General features: G+C 52.5%; 1 protein-coding gene across 5 annotated transcripts in view; it reads right to left on the minus strand.

The window, feature by feature from the left end:
- GATA4 (GATA binding protein 4) overlaps window positions 1–10,861 on the minus strand; it is a 55,734-nt gene extending 44,873 nt beyond the window's left edge. Inside the window, exons 1-2 of one of the 5 annotated variants that reach the window (XR_008998442.1) lie at window positions 10,069–10,861; window positions 5,477–6,544 (exon numbers count right to left, since the gene is read on the minus strand). Coding sequence is in view for 4 of the 5 variants with exons in the window: in XM_057504354.1 (XP_057360337.1) it covers window positions 5,477–6,092 (616 nt within the window). In the remaining variant the exon portion in view is untranslated. Of the gene's footprint in view, window positions 1–4,939; window positions 5,065–5,476; window positions 6,545–10,068 lie in introns of those variants that run through there. The other 4 variants (XM_057504354.1, XM_036888964.2, XM_057504334.1 and 1 more) reach the window with 4 other exon arrangements.
- Between the last annotated feature and the right edge of the window lie 1,042 nt (window positions 10,862–11,903).

Consider the following 11,903-nt stretch of genomic DNA (forward strand, 5'->3'; position numbering starts at 1 on the left):
CACAACATGGAGAATATTGGTCAATGATTCTGTAATATCTTCCTATGTTGATAGGCAGTAACCGCATTAATGGTGGTAAGGATTTAATAATACGAGTAACTGTTGAACCACTGTGTCATGCATTTGAAACCAATATACAATTGTATATCAACAATACTTCAATTAAAAAAATTGTTAAGATGGTTAAAAAATTCAAAAGTTCCAAGGCATAGACGGTGAAAGACCTTTTCCCAGTCCCATCTCTCATCTATCTAGTTATCCTCCAATGGGCAATCAATTTTACAAATTCCTTGTGAATATTTCCAGAGATAAATATTTTCAAATGTATATCATCTTTTCTTCTCTTTTTTTTTTCACAAATAGCCTGCTCTCCACACAGCATTTATAATATCTTGTAAGTCCTGCACTTGGAGAGGACTCCATGCCATTACATAATGAATTTCCTAATTTCTTGATGCCTACATGATAACATCTTGTTTCTATGTACCTTATGTATGCAAACAGTTCTCTGATAATGTGTATTTAGGGTATTTCCAAGGTTATTACAGACAGTGCTGTAACTAATATATGCTGGTATATTTGTAGAATAAATTCCTAGAATTTAAATTTCTGGGTCAAGTGTATCAACTTTGTAATTTATCAGATATCACCAAGGGCTCTCCGTAAGGGTTGTACCAATTTACACTCCCACCCACAGGTATCAGAGTTCCTGTTTCCCCACACCTCAGAGTGTGTTTGTTTTCTTAGCTCATTTAAGTAAAAAAAAAAAAAAAAAATGGGGAGGGACACAGAAGAAAGTGTTATCTAAAACTGTCTCCTGTGCATCACTCCACCTGAGTGCTTAGAAAGTGCCTAGCAAATGTGGCCTGACCTTTTGATGGGACACAATTGGGCAGGTGACAGATCTCACTAGAAGCAGTGACACACCCCTGGCCACCCCCACACACCTTCCCCATTCAATTGGTTCTCAACCTAAGCACCACAGAGCAGCTCTGAGTGACCGCTCAGGGTGGAAACCGGAAAGTTAAACAACTTTGGTTTTCTCAAAGCCTGACAAAGCATTCTCCAACCAAACAAGCTACTTAAGAGTTGATCTCACCAAGTTCCCTATATAAATGAACTGGCTCTGAAAGCAACTGGCTTAATTGATAAGCAGTCCCCAAAAGATTCAGAAAACACTTCAACGTTTTCCACTGTCCTATACTATAAGCAAACTCTTAGACCACTGTGAACAAGGCAAAGCTTTTAAATAAACCATTTGGCTGACACTGAGTGATATGCATGTATTTCACTGTTATTTTTTTAATTGACCCTTTGAATGATGCGAACTTTTCGAGATCCTTTGAAAGCATAATTGCTTCTCTATTACACAAAAGAATGATTATTCCTTAATAAAATATGTTTTCATAGCTTTTCCAGTAATGTCTACCATGATACTATTTTCTTCAAGGCATATTCACTCATGATTTCCACTGTCCCATTTTCAGCCTTAATTATTTACAGGTGTTAATCGGTGTAAAAATCAACTTTATTGTGGCATAACGTACATAGAATAAAATACTCCCCTTTTAATAGTACATTTCCCTGAGTTGTGACGAATTGATATGCCTGTGTAACCATGATGATTGGGTTCTGCAGGAGAAGAACACTGTATCATCCTGCTACCGCTATTTCAACTGCACACAGACATGGACTCTAGCCCTTGAAATGCAGAAGTCCCTGCACAGCTCCACTGGCAGGTGGCAACCCTGTCTCTCCTTAAGCAATTTCAATGCCCAGGAGTTTATTATTAAGACAAGCTATATTCCATCTTCCATTTCAACAACTACCATCATGGATGAGAAACTGTTCTTTTCAAACCTAGTATCTGCTCACCTGTATCAACACATAGTCAGAAGGACACAGATTTTGCCTTTTAGATGTGTGTACACAGTTGCTCTCCCCTCTCTTAGCCACCCTGTGACTTCTCTAACCTAAATGGTACAATGGATTCCCAAGGTTTCCAGAACCCTCTCTCACCCTGCTCCCTGCTGCCTGGGACTCTCCAGCTGGCCTCTTCAGCAGCCACCAAGTGTGGGCTGACCTGGGCAGGGCACTGCAGCAACTGCCTCCAGATCTCTACTCAAATATTTGCCAGGTGCCCAGCATGTGCCAGGCACTTAAATATGAGTAAGACTCTGTACCTGCCCTCAGTAAGGTCACATAATTCCATTAATACAGCCTAATTAAAGATCTCCACGCTTGTTTCAGGGTCATGGCTCATGCTGAACTTGGAATTAATTTAAGTCCATATACATCGCAGTCAACAGAATAACTCCTTCCAGTCAAAGTGCAGAGCTTTACCCGAGACCCCTGGTAGCATCTATTATTTTGATTTTTGCCTTATTCCAATAACTAATGTAAGAACTCTGGGAAGATATTAACTCTTGTTAAAACTAAGGCAGTTAATACTTCCTCAAGAAATAAAGGTGTTCTTTCATTTCTTCTCACTGAAGTTAAAAATAGTTTCTGAGGGAAGGGTGAGTTAGCCTGTGTGGTTTTATCTATGGCGCTATACAGACTGTTTAAACAAAAGCCACGCTGTGTTGGGTCATTCCATGGTACCATACAGTGTGATGGTAAATGAGGTCATAACTTTCCTTTTTCTTTTTTTTTAAAGTGGCAGGAGCTTGAACTGGCAAACTCCTACTCACCCTTCAAGACCAAATGCAGGCGGCACCACTTAGGTGAAGACTTCCAAATTCTTAGGCAGAGGGAAGAACCGCGTCTGTATTCTTTCCCTTGCTCCCAGCTCATTGCTGTGGCCTGCTGCTGGGTCATCTGCCCATTTTCCTGATTGTTTAGGGCAATAAACCATCCCCATTTGTTGGAAACTGTCCTAGCTTTAGCACTAAAAATCCCAAGTCCTGGGAAACCCCTCAGTCCTGAGCAAATCAGACAAATAGGTCCCTCTACGACACAGTGGCTGTGTAATAAAACAGCCATCATTTATGAGGGGCCAAAGCCAAGCACTTTTTTATAACAAATATTACCTTTTCTTTAACTTAAGACAACGCTTACAGTAATTACAACTCTCCCATTTTACTGACAGAGAGGAGACAGAGAGGTAAGCAGCTTGCCCAAGGTCACAGGGGTGCCTGGAACTGCGTCTAGTCATCCCCGCCACACGGCACTGCCATCTTCAGGCCTTGGGGCCAGGCCACACGGCACGTGCGCTCTCTCCCAGCACATCACGGAGGGCGGTGATCACCTTCCACAGTCCTGCTTTCACTCAGCATCGGCTAGGATGCCAGCACTGGTGCCGAATAGGGCTCCAGGCATTTACAGGAGGGTCCATGTGATGGGAGGAACGCATCAAATGCACATTTACATGCACTGCTTTTACACCTAAGTGCAACCTGCAGAGCATGCTGCGGAAGATGAGAATACCAGAGGTTCAATATGCCCTGTGTTCTCTCACAAAGCCAACAGGAAGCTGTTTGTGACCTGACAGTAGAAAACACTTGGCCATGTGCAGAAGAGAAAGTCCAACCGCTAGGCCAGCCCCCAGGGCTGCTTCAGGTGGGACTTCCTGATTAGTGTGATGGGGCACAGAGCACCAGGAAGCCAGGCCACACTGCCTGGCAAGGAGGGCAGCTTGCCATTTGTTGACACTGTGATTTGGGAAACAGTCTTTACCTTAGCAACCTCCTGCAGGGCGTGGGTTACCTTTCAGGACCTACATACTCTACGTGCACTCATTTCTATATATGTATTTTTTTACACTGTTGTGGTTCTAACTCTGATTACCAGAAAGTATTCTCCATCTTTGGAGTGTGAACTCTTTTTTTCCCTAACCACACACCAAATTCTCACGAGAGGGTTATAGGGTTTCAAAGCAACCTCCCCGCCTCCAAGTTAAAAAAAGTGGTAGTATGAGGACCTTCCTCCCCATTTTCAAACAGCAGTTCTAGAGGGAAGTCAAGAGCTCTAAGAATGCAGCGCCCCACCCCCACCCCCAACGCGCCCACCGCGAGCAGCATTGTATGGAGATGCCGCACGCGCGCTATCTCTCCCAGGCCCTCCCCAAACGCTCTGGAGCCGGGGCCCTCCTCCCCTGGGGGGGTGCCGTCTGGCTCCCCTGGGAGGGGGAGGGGGAAACTAGGAGCCACAGAAGCAGCTGCGGCGCCATTTCCATGGTTAATCAGTTTACCTGCGCTGTGTATTGGCTGGAACCCCCTGGGAACCTTCCCTGGCTCCCCCAGGGTCCAAGGATAATTTAAAAAGCTCTTCAAAGCCCCAGCCCTTCTCGGAGCCAGCCCAGGACTGGAAATCTGGGAGAGGCAGGCTCTACTCTTCAAAGTGAGAACAAATGCTAAAGGATTTAGCACTTAGTAGGTAGTCAATAAATGTTAACTTTGTTTCTCAAGTCTGGCCTTCCCCTCCCTCACACAAAACCATCTCCTTCCCGAACCCGATCCCCGTTCCTTCCTGAAATTCCACAAGACTAGAGGTCATTTGCATTTCGACCTAGTGGGTGCCACTTCCCTTTCTCTCCCAGGCAGAGAGCGGAGTCCCTTTGCCAGACTTCATTCTGTTCATCTGCAAACCGGGGCAGGGGGCACGCGTTTGCCGTCCTTGCCAGAGCTGTCGCTCTGGGATATAATCACACCGCGCCCATTACAACAGTAACTTCTAGCCGCAGTCCTCGGGACAGGGGGAGGCTCACCGCGTGGATGCTGCGGCAAAGACTCCACTGCAGTTGGGCGTTATAAGGAAGCCCCTCTGGACTTCGTGGGCTTCCCGTGTTCCCGTGCGCTGACCAGACCTGTGCTCTCTACGCCCCCTGGGCACATCTGCTAGGGCTGACCTGCCCCACGCGACAACACGCGCTGGCCCGAAGCACCCGCATGGTGCCGGCCCCAGTGTTGCAACCCATTACCATGCCTCCGGTCCCCACCTAGTTCACGACGTGAGGTCCCAGGCAGGAAAATCACCGGCCACCCTAAGGGAATCTCCAACAGGGCCGCCAAATGGCCCAGGTCTTGGGTCCAGGTCAACGCCATCAGTTCCCGGGGGAGGACTCTGGGGGACGGTCGGGAGGAGGTGGGAGCAGAAACCCAGCGATCCCAGCGCCGACCACCCAAATCGGAGGCTTCCGCAGTCACCTACCCACGGGTGACAGCGCGGCTGATTGGCCGACGTCTGGGCTGCGCGGGGACACTCAGATCCTGCCACCCCGCAGTCCTCTCTCTTTCTGAACGGAATCTGGAGGTCAGGCCCGCGCTCACATAGAATCGGGGCTCCTCGGGGATGTGACCTTCACCGCCACCACCGCCCCGCGCCACCACCTAGTCTTCCAGTTTGCTTGTCCTGGAAACACGCACCCCCACACCCGCCCCACACATACTGGTGGAAATTAAATGGACCCAGCAGGGCTCCGGACCACCTCTGTTCCGTCCCCAACATGCCCGGTAGGCGCGCGCTCAGTACTCACCGAGATTGGGGTGTCGGGCTGCGGGGTTGGCCCGGCCGGGCAGGCTGTGCAGGACCGGACTGTCGAAGGGACCGGCCGAGGCGGCAGCTGCCGCGGCCCAGGATGCGCCCACGTCGGCCATGTAGGCCGGGTAGGGGCTGGAGTAGGAGCCCGCGAAGCCGGCGCGCCCGTACTGCTCGCGGCCCGCCAGGCCCGCGCCCGCCGCCCCGCCGCCGCCGCTATAGGCCGCAGCTTCCCGGGCCGCGGCGGCGGCGGCGGCGGCCGCCAGGGACCCGGAGGTTCCCGGGAAGGAGAAGCGCGGAGACACGGGCGGCGGGGTGTAGGCGGCCCCCTCGGCTCCCGCCTGGCTCCAGCCGGGGCTGCCCTGCTGGCTCCCCGGCCCGGCCCCCGATGGGGCCGCCCCGGAGCTGCCGCCCCCGGTGGCTCCGGACGCAGCGCCGCCGCCTCCGCCCTGGAGGTAGGACAGGCCCAGCACGGACGAAGGCACCCGCGGCGTGGGCACGTAGACGGGCGAGGGCGCGGCGCCCGCGCTGTGCATGAAGGCGCCGGGGCCGCCCGCCTCGTAGGCCCCGGGAGGCGGGCCGTGGTTGGCGGCCATGGCCAGGCTCTGGTACATCGCCCCCGCGAGCTCTCGGCTCCTGCGTCCTCTCTCAGTCGCGGGCCAAGATGCAACGAGGGAGAGAAAATAATAATAATAATAATAATAATAATGTAAAGGTGAGGGGTTGTCACAAAAAACGAAGATCAAAAATCAAATGAAAAAAAAACAAATCCCTCAAAAACATATACGTATTAAATCCAGCATTGGGCAAAAGACTCTAGGCTCTTGTTTACTCAGGAAAATCCCAAAGTGAAATTTTGGTTCTTCCCGGAGGTGGCGGAGGAGGGGCCGAGTCCACCCCAGGGCCTGGAGGTCCCGAGTGCCTGGGGGGCGGCGACGCGGGGCAGAGCGGCTCGGGCCTTCGGGGCCCGCCGGGCCGAGGCTGTGCACGGTACGCAGGACGCCCGCGGCCTGGCGCGCAGGCTGCGAGCGCCGGGCCGGTTCCTCTCCTCGCTGCAGCCGCAGCCCTAAAGGAGGAAAGACAGAAAGGGAGAGAAGTTCATCCCGAGCCTTCAGAGTTCCCTTTCCCCAAACTTGCCTGCTTTTACCACGCTACAAACGAATTCGACACTCTAGGGGCCCAGCTTCGGAGGCCGTGCGGTTCCATCGCGAAGTTGTAGCCTGTTTTGCAGAGAGCGTGGGGTCCGGATGCCCGAGAGAATCCTTGGAAGGGGCGTCTTAGAGACGTGGGGCTTCCCAGTTAATTGCACGGGTAATTATTGGTTGTGATCTAGGCCTCTTTTTTTTTGTACTGCTGATCAGGAAGGGCTTTAATTTTTATTTTTCAAGCATATTCTTGGCACACTATTTTATAAGTCCAAGGGTTTCAGGTTTCTGCAGGATGCCTGGGACTGAAGAGATCTCGGTCATCTCTGCTCCCCCACCTATCCCTAAGAGGCCCTAGCCATGAAAGAACTTGAGACTGCCCGAAGACAGTGATGAACTTCATAAAAACCAGCAACCTAGGAAATTTTTGTTTGCAATATTTAAGGAAAAAACTAGAGGTGGAGTCTAAATGTTTATAAATGAACACAGTGTCTGCTAAATCTTGGTAAAAAGTGAAACCTCTTATCCACACACTATACCATGTGAATGTCAAAGCAGACAAGATATATGTTTATTACAAATATGAATATTTTAAAGATTTTGCAGATTGAATATTAAGACCAGAAAAGTGAGGAAAGTACAGGGTCACTTCCCAGAACTATTCACTGCACTAGTCCACTTCAGTGAATGGGTTTCTCTGTAAGACTCACTGGCCCACCCAAGGAATCAACACCGATAAGACTGCTTGGAGGAAAGAACAGTTTGGAGGACTTGATTATATCCTTGTATCCCATGTTTTGATTTTACCAAGTAATTTTTTTCTGATAAAACAAGAACTCCTTGTTCTGAAGCACCTGTTGGGTGCTGGGTCCTTTTCTCCACGACTCTGCTAAGAATGTCTCTCATTTTACAGAAGAGGGAACTGAAGCATCGGAAAGTTTTGAAACTTGTCTAAGATCAAAGTACAGTTAAAGGGGGTGGGGGAGGAGATCTGCAGAGCTCCAGGAGTTTGAAGCTGTCCACTACACTCCTGCTTTTCTCCTTAAGCAGCAGCAGCTACAACTAACAGTGGTTTCTTTTCCTTTGCAATAGTAGACTTACAAAAGATTTTAACTGAACTGTATAGTAAATCCAGGCTCTGCTAACTTACTGAATGACTTTAGACACACTACTTAAGCTCTCTGTGCCTCACTTTCCTCATTTGCAAACATGCAAATATATTAAAGGTATCTATCTTGTAGAGTCATTGTGAGGATTATCAGGTTTATAAATTAATATGTGTAAGGCACAACAGGGTCTTAGAAAACTGTTGTAACAGGAACAAAGTTCTATATAATTGCTGGCCATTATTATCATATTATTATTATTACAGATGTCTAATGTACCATAAGAACCTCATAAGAAAGTACCTCAGATGTACTATAATAAATGGTCATCTTTATTGTAAGAAAGCTGAAACTGGAATCTCTAATGCACACTATATAATGCTTTTAACTATTTTTGCAAGATCACTAATAATAATAATGGAATTAATAGCACTGTATGATACAGTGACATGTTAAACTCCCAAATGGTTTATTATTTGCTTTCAAAACTGTACAACAAAGTATTGGCTGAGTGACGTCGCCTTCCAGTAAAAAGTTTGGTTAGACAGTGGATACAAAAAATTTGACCTGAGATCACCAACTTTACCCCTTTCAAAATGAAGGCAAAAATTTAATACCTCATAGGAATCTCTGGGCTTCCTAATTAAATACATAGGCTTACCTAAATAAAATGTTCTGTATTGAATTTTAAAGCCAAATCGTTTACCTATTTTATCTTATTTTCTGTAATGCCCAACTTCTGCAGTTCTGAAACATGTCATAGGGTTTTTTTTCAAATAATGTAGGAAAGGAAAATTTATAATTTTGTGATCCAACTTCCAATATACATAGATGCTAACTCACAAGCTTAAAATGCAAATGTTAGAAATTCCATAAATCGAACATTTGCTTTCATTACATTGTCTGCCTTTTATATGGCTGACACATTACCTCGGAGTTGGATTACTAAGCAATAGAAGGTGGAGAAAGTAACCCTCTACACATTTCTGGAAAAACAAAGGGACTATTTCCTTAAAACGACTCTTGCTTGTTTCTGTAATTGAGCCCAGGTTGGGGCGTCCGAGAACCGAGCGAGCTTCTGGGAGCAGCAAGAGAGGTCTGGCCTCGCCGTGGGGGCCCAGGCCCGCGCCCGGGTTTTCTCTCTCCTCTAGATCACTCCTCACAGCTCACCTCAAATTCAAGGGCCAGGCAAGAAATGCTGATTTCTCCCACAGCCCTTTCCGATCTGTTTGTAAGAAGGAAAGGACCGAAAACCCCCTGACGTGCTCGTCTGTTTACAGGTTGCTCCTGCTCTTTGGGCTCTGGCGCCCCTTCGCTCCCGGCTGCGCAGAAAACTGTCCCGCACGGTCGCACACACTAGCCCGCAGCACTGCAGCGGCCCCCTGCCGGGGACGTGGCGTCTCAGGGGGGTGGAGGGCATCCGCCTGGCCCCCCAGTGAAACTTTCCTTCAAAGCCTGAAACCTGCTCTGGGCTGCCGGTTCCTTTTCTGAGAAACACAGGAAATACTTCCCCGAGGCGCTTCCCCAACCTTCCCGGCAGCGCGAGCTGCGCTGCCCGACTCCCACGACCGTGGAACCCTCTCCACCCTCTTCCCGCACCCCAAACACCTCCATTCTCCCAACCTTGTGGCGGTTCACCGCCTGCGCCTACTCCCCTGGGTGACCCCCTGTCCGAAGCCACGCGACATCATGTCGAGGGCTGGCCAGCCGGGGCACGTCACCGCTCTCCGCCCGGGCTCAGGCCCTCGGCTGGTTTCGCCCCGAAGCTGTGTGCGCGGCGGGGGTTGTTGGCGGCGCGAGGGGCGGCTAACTCCTGGGATCCAGGCGGGACGGCCAGATGCTGGCCGGGCGGGCAGGAAAAGCCCGGGCGCTCGGCAGGCGTCCCCTCTGGGTCCCTGGAGCCGCTGGCGCGCGACACTCCTCAGTCTGGGTCCCGCCGAGGGGCTCCGAGTGCGGCCTGCGCCGGGTCCGTGGCCAGGGTGATTGCGCCCGGCCGTCCTCGCCACCCAGGCCCCAGCCCGCGGGGCACACACAGGGCTGGAGAATCTGCACGCGGCGGCGGGGACGCAAACGTTCAAGTTCACTCAGAAAGAATCCAAAAGCACTTCGAATATCCCTCGCCGCTTTCCCCCCACAACTTACTTTGATTTAGTGAAGTAGGACAGGCTCTTTTTGTTGTAAGACAGCAGAGCAGGCTCTGGCCAGTCTGGGGGAAAGGGGAGCTGGCAGTGTGTCCTCTGCGCCCACTAGTTGCCTCTCCGCTCCAAGCACAACGGCGCGGGGGAGCTCTGAGTGCCGCGAATGGCGGGGAAGTGCGGGAGGGAAATTAAACGCCGTACCTGCCGGGGCTTGAGCTTCCTGGAGGGCCGGCGCGCGCTCGCCTGGGCGTCCCAGGAGCTGGGCAGCTCGCAGCCACTGTGCCGGCCGCCTCCGAGTCCCCCAGCCCGCGGCGCGGGTCCCCTCGCCCCTGCGCTCCTGCTCGCCGGCGCTGACTGGCCGGTGGGAGTCACGTGCAAGGGCGGGGGCGGGAGTGCGCCGCAGAGGCTGCTCCGCCGCTGGGCGCCGGGCTGCGGGACTGTTCAAAAAGCTCCCCCAACAGGCAAAGTCCAGGCTCAGGGATCTCGAAAAATGCCAAAGTGCTACCGCCGGGGCGCGAGACTTCACCCAGTGCCCTGCCTGAGGTCGATTCGGTTTGCAGTTTTGCTCCGGGTCAGCGCTGTTAATGAGCCCCTCTCTCCACCTCCCGCCCCTCCCCCTGCCTCCTGGCGGTCCCGGTCCAGCCGCAGCCGGGACGCAGTGGGCTAGGGGCGGGGATGATAGGAAGGTGACCTCTGGGGCGCGACCCCCGGTCAGCTGTGGGCGCTCGGTTACCAGGCGTGCCGGCTGGCTGCAGGTCTCCGGGCGGTAGTGGGCAGTGGGTGTCCTCCAGCCCCGGACTCCGGGTAGGTGCGAGAGCTACCCAACCTGGGATTGACTCCCTCAATTTAGGGCACAGAGACGGAAGCCCACCTCTCGCCTTCTCGGCAGCCCAGGAGTCGGCAGGACTCCCGCTCCAGCCCTGAGTTGTATGTGTCCTGCAAAACGTGCACCCCTTCCTGGCGACACTGCCCATCTCCTGCGGCCTCCTCCCTTCAGAACTTTCCATTTTCCCTGCAGCCTGCGGCGCCGCTGTGCCAATCTAAAGGAGGAGGCGGGGGCTTGGGGAGCTCTGCCGTCCCGCGGGGCTTCTCTGCTGAGAGGGCCCGCCAGCAGCCTCAGCCCCCTCCCTGGAGCCGGGGCGGGGAGGGTGCAGGCCTAAGTTTGGAGTCGGCGTCAGTGCCTAGAGGCCCCAGCACAGCTGGGCTGCGAGACGGAGAGTCCCTCAGACAGGTCTAAAGGTTAATAGAGCAATCACAGGGCCCTATTACCGCGTAAAAATAACCCATCGATTACCGCAGCCTTCAGCCCCAGATAACAGCCGGCCGGTGGCTCTCACGCTTTCGGTTAAATTTTTTTTTTTTTAAGACCTGGGTTGTCCTTCGCAGCTTTCTCAACACCAGATTAGAGGGGTCGGCAGGGGGCCGGGATACCACCCTGCACGAAACCTTTGCTTCCCCGAAGGAAGGGTAGGAACGACATCGCTTCTGCAGTCCGTGGATTCCCGGCCTGCGCGAGGGCAACCCGGGAGCTGAGGACGAGGCTAGGACGCGGGGCTGATTGGGAGGAAACCCCCAGAGGGACCGTAGCCAACTCGTGGGGATTCTCAGGAAAATCCCGGAGGAAGGACTGAGCGCGGCTGCGCAGGGAATTCTCTTTCCTGAGCCAAAGGTGCTGAGGTGTAGAGGGGCCCGAGAGGAGAAGAGGCTGAGGCGCCCGCTGAGCCGCGCAGGTCTGCGTGCGGGCTGGACGCATCGACGCCGCACCCCGGGCTGCCGCCCGTCTGGGTCCCGTGGCGCCTCGGAAACCGAGAGCCGGCGTGCTTAGGACCCTTCGCCAGCTTCCCCAACTCCTCGCCAGCGCCTCTGCAGAATTTGGCGCGGCACATCCCAGGCCTGGGAACTTCAGAGGGTGCGGGTCCTGGAGATCTGGGAGGCTGGAGCTGGGGAAAAGCGGTTTGCACAGGACGCTCCGACCCGCGCCCTTTCAGAAGCCGCGGGGGAGGGCCCGCGCCCCTTGCCCTGCCTGAAATGGGTGC

This window comes from Manis pentadactyla, chromosome 1, assembly GCF_030020395.1.
Source record: "Manis pentadactyla isolate mManPen7 chromosome 1, mManPen7.hap1, whole genome shotgun sequence".
Taxonomy (NCBI): Eukaryota; Metazoa; Chordata; class Mammalia; order Pholidota; family Manidae; genus Manis; species Manis pentadactyla.